The sequence below is a fragment of the Clinocottus analis genome, unplaced genomic scaffold (assembly GCF_023055335.1).
Source record: "Clinocottus analis isolate CAN_PGR_092001 unplaced genomic scaffold, fCliAna1.0.p SCAF_2, whole genome shotgun sequence".
Lineage (NCBI taxonomy): Eukaryota > Metazoa > Chordata > Actinopteri > Perciformes > Cottidae > Clinocottus > Clinocottus analis.
Genome location: NW_027175931.1, coordinates 17,166,918 through 17,184,485, shown reverse-complemented (window position 1 = coordinate 17,184,485; position 17,568 = coordinate 17,166,918). Strand labels below are relative to the sequence as shown.

The window sequence follows — 17,568 nt, the reverse complement described above, 5'->3', positions numbered from 1 at the left end:
TGAAGGAAACCCTTGACAATATTATTATAACTCATATTGTGCTGTGAATGTAATTAAATCTCATGACGGTGAGCTGCCACATCCCAAAAAAAAAATGTTCATCTTCAGAACCCCAGTGATGAAACAAGCTCATCACCTTACAGAAGGCTGAGATTAAAACGTCTTCAACACCATCACAAAGAGTGACGTTTAGTCCACGATGAACATTCTGGTGATGTTCTGCTGGTCAGGTGATGGACGCCACACATTCAACACTGCAAAGACAAATGTAGCACGTAGCGGCTAATTGCGCTCACAGCAACACTGTCTCGTGACCCCTTCCTGCAGCACTCACTGAAAAGAATGAATACGACAAACTAAAAGCATATAAACAATTTATTGTAATCCATTTAAAATACAGTTACCAGAGGTTTTAGAAAAACAGGTCATTGTAATGTCTCATCAGTATGTGACGCCTGCAGTAGCATATGAAGTATGGTTAATACATTTTATATATTGGCCGTCACAGGTAGGGTGAGGTGCGTGGCTGCAAGGCGCAGCGAGGAGCCACTCAGCTGTTTCACTGCAACATGACCTCAGTCCTCTGTGGCTCACATTCTGCTCTTTACACAGTCGAGTGTAAGGAGATACATGTGCAGCTGACGCCCTGAGCTCTCTGACTCAACATGACAGCTACTGAAATGTCCCACTGCATCCTGGGAAAAGTGACTCAGGAGTCTGCGCACCAATTTCCTATTTACTGAGCCTTGTTTAACTGAACCTGAACCTATGATTAAAAAACTAAGTGTTTGATATGATTAATTCTCGTTAGTTAGGCAGTATGAACATCACCTAGAAAAATAGATCATAAACAGGAACATAACACTAAATATACAATTAAATATACAAAAATATGTACGGCTACATAAACGTCTTGAACAGAAATTCCTCATAACATCACAATGTCCGTATGGTTAAGGCATTGAAAGGTGTTTCTATGTTATTTCTTCTCAATCGGTTTTTAGTAAAACACATTTTGTTCTATGTCCAGGACAATAGCAGATGTTTAAAGGGTTTATATATTTTTCCCTTTACGACAGGAGTGTGGAAATAAAACTTTGTCGACCTCTAAATTAATTTGGTCAGTTTATAAAAGCAGGCGGCGAGCTGCCGGCAGGTGTTTCCAGCCGCTGAGGAGAGGTGAGAGCTCCATCTTTCTACAGCGGCCTCCAGCAGCGTGTACGCTGATTCAGCCGTGTCCCAGACAGATGTGATCACGTCACTGCTCAGGCCGTGGACCGACTGAATGAACGGCGAGAGCAGAGAGAAACCGAGCGACGCCCCTCCGGCCGGGTTGAGCCAGAGCGCCGTCAGCAGCAGCAGCAGCAGCAGCAGCGCCAGCAGCGCCGCCGACAAAGCGGGCCGCGGTTCCCATCGCGAGCTTGGCACCCGGCTGTCGGACGGATCCCTTCCTGCGGTTTCAGTTCCCGCGCCGGCCTCCACGCCGCCACACCTGGCGCAGCAGCACACCTTGGGGACGGGCGCGTCCTCCAGGCGGCCGATGGTCACGGCCGGCCAATGCAGCTGCAGGTGCTCCGCTGCCCGCGGGGTGACGGAGAGGTTGATCACCGAGGGCAGCGGCGTTTTGAAGAACTCTTCAACCCTCTCTCTGAACAAATGAACCTGCTCCAGGAAGATCAGCGGCGAGTCCTCCTCCTCTACGGATGAACCCAGCGACACCAGGTCCAGCTGCTCCTCCTGCAGGAAACATGACGGTTATCTGGCTTTTTTTTAAAAAGCTAAAACATTGAATATTTGCGTATTCCTGCTTCTCAACAAGCAAGTTTGCCGCATTTCTCGGTTCAAACCGTTTTAAATCTCATTGTAGATTGTGTGTGCAGATGTCACTGAGGCCCTGTGATAGTCTATCGACCCCAACAACGGCGCTTCATAATTCCGAGGCGCCTAAACACCAAACAAACATGGACGAGCGTAGCAGTGGTGCACCACCAGCATGAGTTCACAGATTGAGATCTAGTGTACGTATTAAAATATATCGTCTCCTGCGATTACCATCTCGTTCATCCACTCGAGGACGGGACACAGTCACGAAATATGTGCCGACGACAAGGTTTGCTATGATCCGAGGTGAAATGAAACGCACCTGCAGCGCCTTCACTCGGTGAATGAGAGGGTCGTAAGCCCGGGACACCTCTGACCCCGCGTGATCCAGGGCCTCCAGGTAGGCGTGTCTCTTCCTAGCCAGCACGACCTCCAGAGACTGAAAGAACTGATTGACCGCCTGTCGGTCCTGCCTCACGAGACCCTCACAGCGAACCTTCTCCTGCTCCAGCTGCTCGCCCAGCTCACACACCTGTCAGCAGGACACAGGGCGGTCAACACGGGAGCACTGTTGTTTCTTCTGGAACATGCATTTATATAAACGTATTTAGTGAAACATGAACACACACCACTCATGCTTTTCAGAGTTTCACATTGACAGGATTCCTTACCTGTCCCCATCTCTGCTCAGAGAGGCTGGCCAGCAGCAGCGACGGGGTCTTTTTTTCTCTGATGAATGCCGCCTGAAGGTCATCGATGGGATGGCCCTGGTGCTGCCCGACAGTCAGACACAGCCCACAGATCAGCTGCCGGTCCTGGATGCAGTACATGTTCAGAGGCTGCCTGTGGTGCTCCTGACAGGACGGGTGTCGCGGCTCACCGTCGCTCTGGTACTGAGATGGCAGATGAGCACAAACTTAAGCAGCAACGTATATAAACCGAGAGGAGGATTTTAGACGGATAGACAGCGTGAGGATGACTCTCTCCTACTTTCTCGACGATGTCTCGCAGAGATATGTTGGTGGGCAGCGAGTCTACGCCCAACGGGGGCAGCTCCACCACGCTGCGGCACTGAGGGCATTTTAGCGGCAGACGGAGCGGACGCCAGATGGAATAGTTGGAGGACACCTGGAGCAAGTTGTCCAGGCAGCTCTTACAGAAGGTGTGCGAGCACGGCAGGACGCGCGGGTCGGCAAACAGCGAGTAGCACACAGAGCACGTCAAGTCCTCCTCCAGGTTGTCCATGGCGGAGACTAGAAGTCGGGCTCAGGGCCGAGGGTTTGGGAGAAGAAGATCTGGCAGGACAGCGGGATGGATGAAAAGCTGCGTGTTCAGCAAACACAATAACTCTACAGCCGTCAGGTGAATGTAACCTGAACGAAGACTTAACGGGACAGAATGTCATCGGTTCAGTCAATTGGTCAGGTATAGTTTCATTTGTTGATTTGTTTGGTTTCAAACTTTCACTCACGTGTAAGAGAATACCTTTGTGTTTCCCTATTTTCTGACATTTTATAGACAAATGATTAATTGTACAAATATTCCTCAGATTAATCAATGTGAAACATGGGGACACATGTACATCTAATACAACAACATTGTCAAACTTTTACAAAGCTCAGAATGTTGAGTTTTGGATGAACATTATGATCAATGTTTAAAATAAACAATATAGCTATTACTAAAAGGTCAAATGTAGTGTTTTACTGGATTATATTGTGACGTTTCTGATATTACTTCCTATATTTACATATATTAGGGGAAAACCTAAATATCAGAAACATAATCAAATGCAGCTCAACACTCACTAAACCATAAGCCAAAGCTAAAATATTATATACTTAACATGGTGTCAAAAGAATGCATTATAAAAGTAGAACTGTTGCATTAGATCGTACAGGTGCATCTCATGAAAAAGCATCCCAGTGTATAATTAGTGTTTTTCCATTAACAGTGTGGATTGCCTCATTCACAGAAGTCTAACCATGTTGTACTGAAAAACAAGAGCTCAGCCCTCTTAGAGGATCACTTGTGTTGTGTGAGCTTCCTCCTCGGGTTACAACCTGAGCCAACAGGAGCCTCCAGCAGCAGCAGCCCGACACACCGGGTCACTTTACTGGGTTTACTGGGTCCGGACAGTGTGCAGCCAAACGGCCCAGTATCAACCCGGCAACCCTGTTCAATAATTTTATGGAGGCATTCATTTGAGCAACATATTTGTTCATTTTAAACCCGTCAGCTTTATTTTTTTTTTTTGACTAATTGCTGTGATTCAATTACTTAGTTAGTGGTTCCGTTTAACTTCACATAGTTTAACTCTTCATAACGTGAAGTTATGCGTTTATTTAAATTAGAGACCGTTAACTGCAGTTCTCTTTCACACAAGCAGCAAAACTCAACGTGGCTTTTAGGAGCGTTATTTCAGACACACCTCAAACAACCCGCTTAACAAATATATAGCGTCCACGTGATAAACTGTCTTTTATGCATCGTTCATTTGGACGAGCGCTACCACGGCACTCCCAAACTAGTGACGTCAGCTGTTTTACAGCTGCTGTCTCGGCGACCTGTCGGCGATGTTTTAACCTCTAATTTAACATGTGTACATTTTAATCTTAGCGACGCTTCGTTTACGATCTAGGAAGACGTTTTGACTGAGAAATCCTGAGTTTAACACTCACCGTCTGCACGGAGGAAAGTATCTGCTCAAAACAGAGCCTTCATTTCCTGTTCCTCAGCGTGCTGCCTTCAAGTGCTCTCAGTAAACTCCGACCGACGAAAGAAAATCAGAATATGCGATGACTGACGTTTTCAAACTTAAGTTGTTTGAATGAGATCTTTCAAAGAAGACATTTCACTCTTGCGCCGCAGCATTTGTGGTGCGTATCTCATGTCATTGCATTTTAACCGCTACATCTCCGATAGTCACGAATGCATCTTTATATTTCCTGTATTGCGCATGCGGATAAACTGGCCAATCAGGCTGCGTCGTATGGATTTGAATCCACGCTGAACCTTTTTTTTTAAATATTTTTTTTGAAGTGGAAATAAACGCAGAAGGATTAATCACACCACTTCTTCACAACAGACCACACACGCACACACAGTCTCTCGGTTTGGGTTTCACTATTTATTTTCTCGAAGACAACCTATCCTGTAGCCTATCTCCCAAAAAGGTTTTTGGGCAAACCACTTTCTTTTTTTTCTTTTTTTTAACCTTCCATGTCATAATTTTAGATTTGAAACCACATGTTTGCTTACAAGGAATGCTGCAAAAAAAAATACCCCTATGTTCAACAGAAGGTTTATGAGCACAATGTGTAATCATTTACTACAGTGTTTGAAGTTAACACAAAAAATGGAAAAGGGTAAGCTTGTACACCTAGCTGGTTTAAGAGGAAAGGAGTATGGGGCTAAGGACTGCAAGGTACTAAAGGTACAGCAAACTTGTTCATGGGTTATTTATTATTCAGGAGCACCCACTTAGGAAAACTCCAGTCTGACATGTGGGACACCCTTTGACCTTGAGAAAAGGGAGGCTAATTCCCTCTTAGTCTAGCCGAGATAAATTAGCAGATTCATTACTGCTGCTCCTGAAACAAAGTAATTATTTTCTCATGTATCACTAAAAAGCATCATTGGATTACTCTAGAAAGACAACAAAGATTGTGGTTGAGTGATGCATATTGTAGAGGTTGTTGGCAGGTCAAAACCTATGAAACCGACCAACACGCCCTCAGAAAGACTTCAGGCCTCACTTTGCAGTATATGTGCAAAACCATAGATTATTTAGCAAATCTGACTAGTGAGGGATAAGGGAAGGGGAAACATGTAACATTTAAGCACAGTTTTACTTAAAATGAAAATTACACTGTATCCACAGCCTAAGGAAACTAAAATACCCTAAAAAATAACTGTGCTATAGTTTAGTACATGCAAATGTTATGATTCACAATCCTACGTGAAATGGCCATTGTTCTCTTCTCCCTTGGTGATAAGTCAAAGCTATGGCAACAATACTGCAACGCAGTTATTTTGCTGTGAATTGAATGAAAAGTAATGAACTGTCACAAGGGGAACAAGTCATTTGGTTGATTATAGTGATGGTGTCAGAATTTCACAGCATCAAGCCCCAGTCTGGTGCGTAGGTTAGGGTTCTGGTGTGAGGGTGGAATATGATCGTCGTCAATCACCTTTACAGAAGCAATAAAACTAAAAGCTGAAAATAAAAAAAAATATCATAAAAAGGAACACACTGGAGGCAAAAAGAAAAGCCCAAAAGCCACCAAATGCATCTTAATACAATGCACTGCTGCTCCACACCTGCCAATAGCATTGTCCAGTGTCAATTAATACTAACTTAATAATTCAAAACAAAAAAAAAATTATCCTTGTGATGATGATTTTTTTTTCTCATATCCAAAGTTCTTCCTTTCAGGGATTTTCGGATCAGCCTCTCTTTCAAAGGCAGAATTTCGTTTCCTGAAACCTTTGCTACCTTTGCTTGTTGCAATTTTGTTTCTCTTCAGATGTTGTATTTGTATTTTTTTCCCGTCTCAGCATGCGTTCTCACCCAGTCTTGCACACTCCCAGTCACGCACGCGGCCAAGCACACAACGACTCATCCATCCACTCTCTTGCACATGCGACACGCACAGCCAGACTCCTGGCCCCGCCCACCAGGGGGAGAGGATGGTGCCCCGTTGGGGCGTCTTGTTGGAGGAGATGAACCTGGCTCCTCAGCACTGAGTCCAGACATTCATACACAATGGGTCCATTCACACTCATGTCTGATAGCGTGGCCGATTGGGGGAGGGGCACATTGGTGGCGCCCTCTCGAGTCGGAGGACCGCAGAATTGTGATGGTTCGTGGTTCATCTCAGTTCTTTAATTTAACTTATTTTCTTTTCTGCATTTTGTGGTTTTTGTCATATGTCAAGATCTCTTGTTTTCTTATTTTTGGATGTCCATGGTTCTCTCTGGGCCGACATCGAGTTTTTTTGTTGACGTTTGAAGTAGATTTCCGAAGGCGACAGCTCCAATAACACAGCAGTTATGTCGGCGTGTCTCTCGACGCATTCGATGTAGATGTTTTGCTTTTTTTGCAACATGTAGCCACTCATTCTCACTCGCATCCACTCGCCATCTCAAACTTCATTTGGGCTGGTTCCCCTGGAATGCCAAATGAAATCCACACATTTTTCTCTCAGATAAGATGCAGCCATGGATCCCACGAGCCAAGCACAATGGATCAAATTTCTCACACTCTCGCTCTCTTTCGCTCTCTCTCTCCTAATTTTTTTTATGTTGAACAGAGTGCTGCATCGTGAACAAAACTCCAGAATACCCCAGATGCCGTCTAGAACTGGAATCCCTCGGCTGGCACGTTGGCGGAGTTGAAGCCGTAAGTTCCACCTTGGATGGCCTCTGGGACCAGGCTGGTGTCTTCATCGATCTGAAGGAGAATACGAAGCAACCGTCAACATCATGCAGGAGACACGACGGGATCAGACACACGAGGGGTTTCATTGCATCAGAAGACTGCATTCAACATCACACACGTCCAATGCCACCTTTCAAAAAGGGGAACATGTTTTCATAGCCGAGAAAAGTTCAATCAATAAATGTGAACATGATCTACTCTCAAACCCAGAAACCAGAGCAGCAAGTTTTAAACTTCTGAGGTTATCGAGTCTGGAGTTTTATACTATTGTAGTGTTCTTAGTCACCTTATTCTCAAACATTTCCCTGAGTGTTTCTCAGTGTAATCAATAAATCTATGGATCAATAAATCTATGGATCAGACTCAATACATGATGACATCACAACGCTGACTTTTAGAAATGGGTGTAGGTTCATTTTAGCTTCATTTTACCTGTGATGCAATAGTACTTTTGTTTTTAGAGTGAAGAACTGAAACGGGCCATAGATCTGAACTTTAAAAATAAAGAAGCTTTTCCTTGTAACTTACGTCGTCAGATGAGAAGAATTGATCAATAATTTCATATGCCAATTTGTAGATATCTTCATTTTCATGATTCTGCAGTTGCTCCACTTTTTCCAAACCTGCGGATTTAGAAATTGACAAATGTTCCACCTCAATCATGACCAGCTAATAACACAAATATGATAACAATGTGATGATACAAAAGGGACTCACCACCACATTCTTCAATAAGGTTAGCGATCGTTTCAGCCTCATCGTCTGCCATCTTCAGGATATTGCTCAGGCCATCCAGAACCACCTGCACCACCTGGGCATCCTTCACTGTCAGCAGGTTGCAGAAAGGCGGGATCACTTGCTTCTCAATGAGGTGCGCCACCTGCAGGCAGAGAGCTTGAGGTCAGTCACATGGTACGAGGATGAAATACTTCAACAGTGGTTCTACATTTCAAATTCAGTTTTTGAAGGATTTGGATTCTCTTGACTGAAGTTTTAAGAAGAAAAAAAAAGCCCAAACTTGTTTCCATTGCTGTATTCAAGAATCAAACAATTGTTTCGTAAAGGAAGTGAAGTTCAACCCACAGCTGTCAGAGTGCAAGTTGATTTGGTAGAAGACTCTTACCTGATCTTTCCTCCCACTTATTGTCAGGTTGCTGATGGCCCAGGCTGCTTCCTTCTGAGTGCCAAAGTCACCCTAAAAAATGCATTCTAAGTCAGCAATACATATTTGCCTAAGATGTTTTCCAACAATAATAATTACACAGGATATACTTGTCCTTCACACAGTTGGATGGATACACACCTTGTCGAGCAGGTGAATGATCATGGGAACTAGCTTGGCATCAATGACAGCCTGCACCTGCTGCTGGTTGCCTGCTGTGATGTTTGACAGGAACCACACTGCCTCCTACAGGACAGAGACCACGCATACAGTCACCACTGTTTCTACGGTGTGAAGTCAAGCCATGGAGGTCCAAGGGTATGCATGTCCAGGTTTCTTAACCAAAGACGCGAGAGAGATGCAACAACCGCGTCACACCTTCAATTGGAGATGTGGAAAATGCTTAAGACTTCCAGAAGAGAAATGGCAGTTTTCCGAAATTAGTTTTTGCGTCTGAACTGGATCAGAATCCAGAGGTCGAGACAGAAAGTTTGACCTCTGGTCGAGACACAGTGCTGTGGGAGGGGCGAGAGAGTTACTTGAGGCTCTAATCATCGTCCAGGTCACAAAGTGGGCCTCATTTTTAAGTGACTGGTCTCAGATGCACTTCAATATCAACAGAGACACGTGGTCTTCAGCACCCTCTGGCCACCAACCCAGGGTATCACACAGAAAATCACTTTCACACAGACAACCTCCCCACCGCCCAACCCAACTCACTAAACTAAAATTGCCCACCACCGAGTACTCTTCGTCTTCTTCGCCGTCGTCGTCGTCATCCATGTTGTGAATTCCTACACTTGTCTATTGGTCCCATCTAAACCGTTCACACAGCATTCGAACTAGCACCAAGTCTCTGATTTCATCACTTCCAGACAAAACGTCTCGCAGTAGACGGGGTGTGTACGCGTGCAGGAGGAGGGAACAGCAGGAGAATGCATTACCTTGTTGATTTTCTCCTTCGGGTGTGTGAGGAGTGCAGGGAAGTGGCTCAGCGCGTCACAGTTGAGCACCACCTGGGTCTGCTCATCTGTGCCAGTGACTATGTTCCCAACAGCCCTCAGGGCGGCAGTCTGGATGTGGAGAGGCAGTGAAAAATTGTTATACACTTTTTTTTATTGTTTCTAAATACAATCACATCTCTAGAAGTCAACGCCTAAAGTTGGATAAACATAATCAGTGTCATGCCTGGTGTGTCTTCGTACCTGAACTTTGACCTCCTGGTGACTGAGCAGAGGAACCAGATGAGGGACAATGCCAGAGTCGATGACCATTTGGATCTGCTCATTCCCAGCGTCCGTCAGATAGGACAGAGCCCACACTGTGTCCACCAAGATCTGGAGGGGGCAAAGAAAGAAGCCAAATGAATACAGTCTCTACTCTTGACAACTTCTTAAGACAATAATAATGTTAAATAATTGCTGTTAAATTACATATAACAGTGATTTTGTGGGAATAGAGTTATGAGAAATTCATTGTACTCACACTGACATCAGTGTGGTGGATCAGCACGCAGAGTGCTGGCAAGATCTGAGAAAAGAAACAATAGAAGAAAAGACAGGCGGGATCATTATGCGGCGAAAAGGACAACCAAAAAAAAAAAAACTTTAAAAAGGATTCCCATGAGGCACCAGTACATGGTTAATAGTTAAAATGGCTGCATGACTCTACATTTCATTCATTTCAACAGACAACAACATTTAAGCATCTTCGGTTGACCTCGTCGCCCATCTCTCTCCCTATAAATAAACAAACATCTCATAGATTTTAGCTTACGGCAGAGAAGAGCATTCAAAGCAGAAGACAGGAAGAAAAGCAAGAAGTTCCTCCTCACAGTTGTTTGCCTAAACCAACCAGTTAAACTGCAGTTTACATCCCAGCTCTCCAAAGTGTCATTACTTCACATGTGTGAAAACTGTCATAATTAGAATATACATTTTGGCATTATAAGCAAACATGTATTTTGTAAGGAAACGGTAACCTTCGACCACCAAAATACGATCAGTTCATTGAAGATTCCAGGTGGATGTTGGGCCAAATTTGGATAAATTTCCTCCGAGGCGTTCGTAGGATATCGGACAGCCTGAAACATGATGCCTCCGGCCACAGACAGAATTTCCTCCGCTAGCCCAGTTTGTAGTCTGACACGTACTACAAACGAGCTTTCTTTTGCATTCACTATCAGACCTGAGATAAGAAGGGACGCCGTGTTTCTCCCAACATGGATGTTCCTCAGGCCAGACCTCAGTAATGCTTTTTTAACTGGTGGTTGTTTTACTGACTAAAGACGACTAGATTATATTTCTGCATTAACAATGACTGGCTTCCCACTCAAAGACTGAACAATTTCCTTTCCATAAACAACAAAGTCACGCCAAAATCTAACATATACAAATGTTAGATTGACGCTACGCAAATACCTCCTGGATAGTCTCCATGGGGGGTGGAGGGTCCTTGTGGCGGCACAGATTGACCATGACCCAGGTGACATTGCGGAGGAAGGTGATAGGGATGGAGGGACTGATGAAGGAGAGCAGAGGCTTAACCACGCCCAAGCTGATCACATAGTCTCTGCATTGAGGGCCATCACCTGGAGAAAACACACACACAGACAGATGGAGTGCATGTCGACACACATCTGACCATTTATTTCAAACAGACCCTTGGTCACGCTAACATGGACTCACCAATGATGTTGCCCAGGGCCCAGACCGCCTGCTCGCACACATTCTGGTGAGGAGAGTGAAGGAGCCTCAGGAACAGCGGCACAGCATCTACACAAAGGAAACGTACACGTATCAATCATGTACGAAGGATTCTCATATTCGGTTGCGTTGCTTTTATATTAATAAGTTGATGTATTAGTAAGAGAAAATGTCAGAGTGACTAGGAGATGTAAATGGGAATACAGTCTTGTTTACCAAGTAATAAGAAAATGAAGTGATATAACACATAAAATAATGCAAAAACAATCTGTATTTCTCCAACTGAAGTCTGCAGTTTATTTATTATTTAACAATGAAAAATAAAGTGAAAAATACTCTGAATTTCAGCATAAAAACAAACCCCAATAACAGACTCAACAGCTAGTGGAGGATCCAAAAATAATTCCTAAAACACGCCAAAGATGAAAAAGAAAGAAAAGAAAAAGAGATTGAAAGAAAGTTTAGTGATAAAATGGCACTTACTGGACTGGACCACAGCTTGGGTCTGCTCTGAAGTACCAGATGCTATGTTGGTTAGAGCCCAGGCTGCCTCAAACTGGAGAGACGGGCTGTCAAGAGTTGAGAGACGGATAAAGGACGCGGTTAAATCAAGTCGACTGGGCAGTAATGTCAAACAGGAAGCGCACGTGGACAAGTCTTATTTTTCTGCCATTGCTGGCAGGTGGAAAGTAGAATACATTTACATAACTGCTACAGATGCAAGCTGGGCTAAACCCTGCATGCTCATTTGCATAGCTTTGAAGTGAACATAAACTCAACATGATTGGAGGGGAAAAGCTAGCGTGTGCTATAATTATCACAAATGAAAACGTGAATCACAGCCTGCTTACTTGTCATCTCTGTCCAGGCAGTGGACCAGTATAGGAAGGATCCCAGACTTAATCAGGTCATCTATGGGAGGGTTACGGTCACTGGACAACAACTTCCTACAAAAACAAAAGAGGACACAAAAGACCATTAATCACACTTACATAGCTTTACTGACAGCAACTAGAAGAACCAACGACACACAGAGACAAACAGCTAAATAATGTGGAGTGTCTTCACATTGCAAGTCACAATGCCAGTTATTGAACCGACAGGAAACTTCTCCTTGCTCATGACCAAACATAAATATCACAACATCAGTGACGCCGCAGAGTAGACGGAAATGAGAAAAAGGAAAAAAAGACAAACCAATACAAATAATGGAGACGTTTCATGATTTTGGCTACCACATGTGGCCCAACTGTAGGAGGGCTCCACCACTGAGCTGCAGTGCCATTAATAATGTCCATTAATCAGACAGGGCTAATTTTACTATAAATCACCATGGCCTGACTGAGATGGAAAACCATCTAGCCCCTGAAATTTCAACACTGATTAAAATTGACGGCCTTTTGCAAAATACAGAGAACCTCCCACAATCAAGTATTGGTGGACTGGTGCAGAATCTGACTCACAAATACCAGATAAACCAGACGTGAAGCTGGATTACTACAATACTACACAGGATCAATATAGTGTATTCTTTGTAAAAAAAAAAAATTTAAAAAAGGTTTTAGTGGCAACATGATAATGGTGACTGGAAATTTACGTGAAATACAAACCATTCCATAAAGAGTGACTCTTATACTCCTTAAATTCATGTAATAATAGTGAAATATGACACAATATAACCTTAAAATACCTGAGAAATCTGTAAATGTGTATATCTCGAATTATACAGATTGTCTTTAACAGTTTAGCAGAGTTAGAGATTTCAGCTCTTTTTCCAGAAGAAGAGCGACAACTATCATGAAATCTCATTTTGCTTTAACTGTGAATATCAATATTACAACTTGACACTAAATAATTATACTAAGATAATTAATGTAAATGATTTGTCAGCTACTGGTATGAACTAACGTGATAATCAGCAGATTATATATTGTGAGGGTGTGTGTTCCTACCTGGCAGCCTGAACAGCGCTCAGCTGGACGCCCTGGTTATCACTGGTGGCATTCTAGAGAACCCAAGGACACAACACACATCGTCCATTAGAGGGTCGAAATGACTACCAAGACAAGTGAATACAAGCAAATATCTTACTTACTTGTACTATTGCTTCCAGAGAAGTGTTTTGCTGAAGAAGAAAAACATTTGAGAGTCAGTGTATGATCTGCTTTGACACATTTGTAACGTATGCAGCGTGTGATAACAAAATCTAAAAGATGATCAGTAACAAGCACATTTTCAATCAGTGGTTAGGCTAGAAAAATGCTCTGAAGTATCCTGGCACTACAAAATGAGGGTGAGCATGCACGTTAGTCTTTCTTAAATTTGCTTTTGTACATGACGTCAACAGAAAGCCAAAGCACCACTGCGAGCGGAGGCTCATGATGGGGAAAACCTGCCAGGACAATGCAGTGACTTGCAGTCTCACTTGACCCAATGTGATGGTGATGTAACAGTCAGCTTGGCACGAAAGACAGCATTCAACGTGATAATTGGCCAACCAGCGAACTCACCTGATGCCCTCTGCAGGAGTTCAGGACCCGCTGGAGGATGTAATGTCTACAACATGTTTCTAACTTTCAATCAAGCACTGAGCCTGGCTGTCAGTCAATTATTTAAAGCTGGCTAATGCCACTAATATCAGAAAAGGGGCATATATGGTTTAACAAGCTTAGCAGGGCTGTGTGTTTTTATTGTGAAAGAGTTAACCGCAAATAAGCAACTGACAAAAAAAAATAACACATCATTAAAGAACAATCAATGTGCTATATTAAGACATTTTAATTTAAGCTTCCAATTGAAAAGAAATAATGAGTGCACGGCTTAATGTTTTGGCCTATCCGTTATGGCAAGATCAGCCCTAATCTAAAAAAAAAGTGCCTAAAAATTTAAGGGCCCATTTTAAAACTAATATTCATATTGCAAAACATTTTCTATATGCATCGCATCCATGACCATGACCAGAAATATTACTACCAAAATGTATTATAATATTAGTTACTTTCTTCTCTGGTACACATTATTTCCTTTGGAAATGCTAATAATAAAAAAAATCCACACACGTGCCTATTGCAGAGATTACATCAGCAGGCGGGCATCTATCTCAAACATTAATGAAAATATTGTGCACCAAATCACCGAAAATATTCCTTAAGTCTGATGAGGGAAAGTTATGCCAGGAGCATTTTACCTATTCTACCACAGAAGTGGATGTACTTACTTTAGAAAATCATACAGCAAACAGCACAGAGGAAGACAAACTGAATGTTTTCCCCACATTCCTGCTCCACCCAACTGACATTCAGCAAGAAGAGCCAAGGAAGCAGCATCACAGGGACAACATGTCAGCTTGTCCTAAACCTCCAGAGTGTTTAACTAGTAAGATGACCCTCATGTGCAAAAGCCCTCGGTCTAACATTTATGCTAAGTTGTTTTTCCAAGTCTTCAGTAATTCCTTACAGAAACTATACAATCCTCTGCAGGTAAAAGACAAAACCTAAAATATATGCAAAGTTGATCTTCTGGTGACAGCTGACACATTTTGAGCAAAGGATGCACGACCGTACCGATCTGAAATCTCCGTCGACATCAGAGTCCTCGCAGATGTCCTCATGGGGAACATTTCTCCTCTTCAGAAGGTGCTCATCTCTTTTGTTCTGTTGTGGAAGGAAAATGAACATTACTTTGTGTAAACGCCAGCATGAATTCTTGGTAACGGGGAAAACTCTGCATCTTTCAGTACATTATAGCAAAGATACCGGTCAGAATGTAACGTAGGAGTAAAAGTCGTGGTTGTATGTAGCATAATATAAAACAAAAGTATTTACCTTTCTGAGTTCCACCACTACCTCAGTCCTCTGTCTTCTCATAGTCTGTGGGTCAAAAAGCATAGTAACATTAAACAACAAGAAACTTTAATCCCTACATGCCTTTCCCCAAGAGTGACACTATGAAATTAAATGTGGGCAGTCTGAGATCATGATCGCTGTTATGAGACCAAAGTTGATCTGCTGTGTCAGTTATTCAAAAGGAGCCTTAAGTCAACCGACCACACTCTGCACATGACAGCACCCAAACACACTGAACACAAGTCTGACCTCGAGTTACTAAGCCTAAGTTACTCAAAGACCATCTTATGTGCCTTAACAAGCTAACCCCCTCTTAATCATTTAAACATTTATACACACACACATATACACATATACGTACGTATATATACATATATATGTGTATCTATACATATACACATATATATATCTATATATCTATAGATATATATATCTATACATATATACATATACACATATATGTATCGATATATATATATATATATATATATATATATATATATATATATATATATATATATATATACACATACATATATATATATATATATATATATATATGTATATATATATATATGTATATATATATATATATATATATATATATAGATAGATAGATAGATATATAGATATATGTTTTTGATTCATGTTCTACCTGTAAAATCATCCTACAAGCAGCAAAATCTATTGCAGTCCTGCAGGAAGTCCTTCATGAAGGTTATAATGTTCAATTTTTGTTTGGAAAGACACTGATTCTGGGCTCCATCATGGACTGCAGTTTGTGCATCTGTCCAATTGTTGATGTATACAATAAAAGAATTCAAATCAACAAACTACAGTGCCCAAAGTGGCCATGAAGAAGATTTTATTTCTCTGAAAAAGGTTTCAACAAAGAATGTAGCATTACATCTCTTGTGAATGCAGGATGTATCGCAGTAATGCTGGATTTGACTGCATTAGTGTACCCAATAAACTGACAATTGAGTATAGGTCGATTATAAAGCGCATGTTATGAGCAGCCAAGTGTTATTGGTTGCAGTTTAAAAGTGAACGCTGGTCGGCAATGCTTGTGCTCATCGCCGACAGACCTCCACCATGGTGACGGTGAGTTATTAACAGGTCGCTAGACGACAACTCCTGACTGATGGCCTAACGTGAGCTCGCAACCAAAACTACTTGTCAAACAGGATGTGCGAGTCTGTCGCGCTCATCCAGAGAGTCCGCCTGAAAACAACATCCCCATGTAACATTAATGAAGCAGGGGCACGCTGAGTCGACTGTAAATAACCTTTTAACTTATGGATCAGCAGGCCAACATGTACCCAATATTTAATCTAACGTTAACGGGCACGTGACGGTGATAACGAACGGGGCGCATTAACCTTGTTTTCTGGGCATGTGGAACGTCCGTTGGTAAACCACGGAATAAAAGTGTAATACTACGCCGTGGTTTAAAAGATCCAGGTAACCGGCCAGCTAAGAGGCCAACTGGTTTTCCGCCATTGTTTTTGGTGATAAAGACGGGGGATGGGTGGAGCTGCGGCCACCAGCACCACCAAGCTTAACGGCAGCTAGCGAGCAGGCTAGCTAGTTAGCTAACTGCAGTATCAAAATACGGTTAATCTGCCGCTGTGTTGGCTTGGCAAACTCGCAAACACCCCCCAAATACAACCAGAAGGCCATCTGACGGTGTATGTACTTTTGGATGTGTAGTAAATACCCCCAGTTGGCCGACACATCGACCTAAACCGATCCGGTGACGATATGCTTCAGTTACGCTAGCATGTCCCCCCGTGTGGGCCTGGCTAGCATCGAGCTAGCAGCGCTCAGCCAGCGGAGGCGATGAACTCTGACGAGCATTTCCGACACGTTTTATAACCAATGCGGTCTTGTGGGGCACCAAAACCAGCAAAATAAAACAATAATATCGTAACCAACGCCAGTGATTTGTAGCTACTGGTGTGCGAAGGCCCCTGATTAAGCTTCGGGTAAAAAGTTCCCGATGGTGGAAATTAGAAACGACGTCACAAGGAAGCGAAGCTGGCCGTTAACCGAGGAAAAGAGGAACCCTCGACACCGATCTACATAACTTTTACCTCCAAATCACGGCCCTTATTCTTGAAATTCTTCAGCCGCTGGTTGTCCAGTTTCTCGTTGTCAGCCATGTTAGCGATTCTGGTTCCGTTAAATAGTCTTACTGGTGGATTTAGCTGGTGAGCTAGCCTTTTCTGGTTCTCTTTTCTCAGGCTTTCGTTAGCGGACTATTTTTTGCTGCTCTGTCCGCGGTGCATACTGGGATTGCCGGTGGTGGAGGGCAGCCTCGCGCTGGCGTAGAGGAAGGGTGGGGAAATCCCCTTCGCTCTCATTGGCTTCCCGGTTAACGTCCCTCTGCAGGGCGCGCCACACGGCCAGATACAAACCCGCCGCATCGTGCTTAACGGCAATGAAACACATATATTTACGTGTGTATTTTTTATAATATGAGAAGGGCGTACTTTTATTCATGTACTACACTTACCGTTAGTATAATGTTTGAGTATTTGTTATATGTTTTATTCCACTGACTACACCGTCATTCTTCTCGTTTTACTT

At 43.0% G+C, this 17,568-nt stretch overlaps 2 protein-coding genes across 3 annotated transcripts; both read right to left on the bottom strand.

The window, feature by feature from the left end:
- Positions 1–357: 357 nt before the first annotated feature.
- trim59 (tripartite motif containing 59) lies at positions 358–6,967 on the bottom strand. 2 transcript variants are annotated; one of them, XM_068584071.1, is made up of 5 exons: positions 4,503–6,967; positions 2,812–3,116; positions 2,493–2,714; positions 2,144–2,353; positions 358–1,737 (listed from the first exon to the last, which is right to left on the bottom strand). In XM_068584071.1, the coding sequence occupies exons 2-5, from the start codon at positions 3,064–3,066 to the stop codon at positions 1,108–1,110; spliced, it is 1,317 nt and encodes a 438-aa protein (XP_068440172.1). In that variant the 5' UTR covers positions 3,067–3,116; positions 4,503–6,967; the 3' UTR covers positions 358–1,107. The 2 variants fall into 2 exon arrangements, with proteins under 2 accessions (XP_068440172.1, XP_068440171.1); XM_068584070.1 differs by having other exon boundaries at positions 2,812–6,967.
- A 126-nt stretch (positions 6,968–7,093) lies between these two features.
- On the bottom strand, positions 7,094–17,350 carry kpna4 (karyopherin alpha 4 (importin alpha 3)). Its single transcript, XM_068584068.1, has 17 exons — positions 17,073–17,350; positions 14,956–15,000; positions 14,695–14,784; positions 13,227–13,256; positions 13,084–13,136; positions 11,983–12,078; positions 11,615–11,700; positions 11,114–11,200; positions 10,847–11,016; positions 9,912–9,956; positions 9,632–9,763; positions 9,371–9,499; positions 8,568–8,672; positions 8,388–8,459; positions 7,982–8,144; positions 7,793–7,887; positions 7,094–7,276 (listed from the first exon to the last, which is right to left on the bottom strand). Exons 1-17 carry the CDS (start codon positions 17,139–17,141, stop codon positions 7,181–7,183), a joined length of 1,563 nt encoding a protein of 520 aa, XP_068440169.1. The 5' UTR covers positions 17,142–17,350; the 3' UTR covers positions 7,094–7,180.
- Positions 17,351–17,568: the final 218 nt, after the last annotated feature.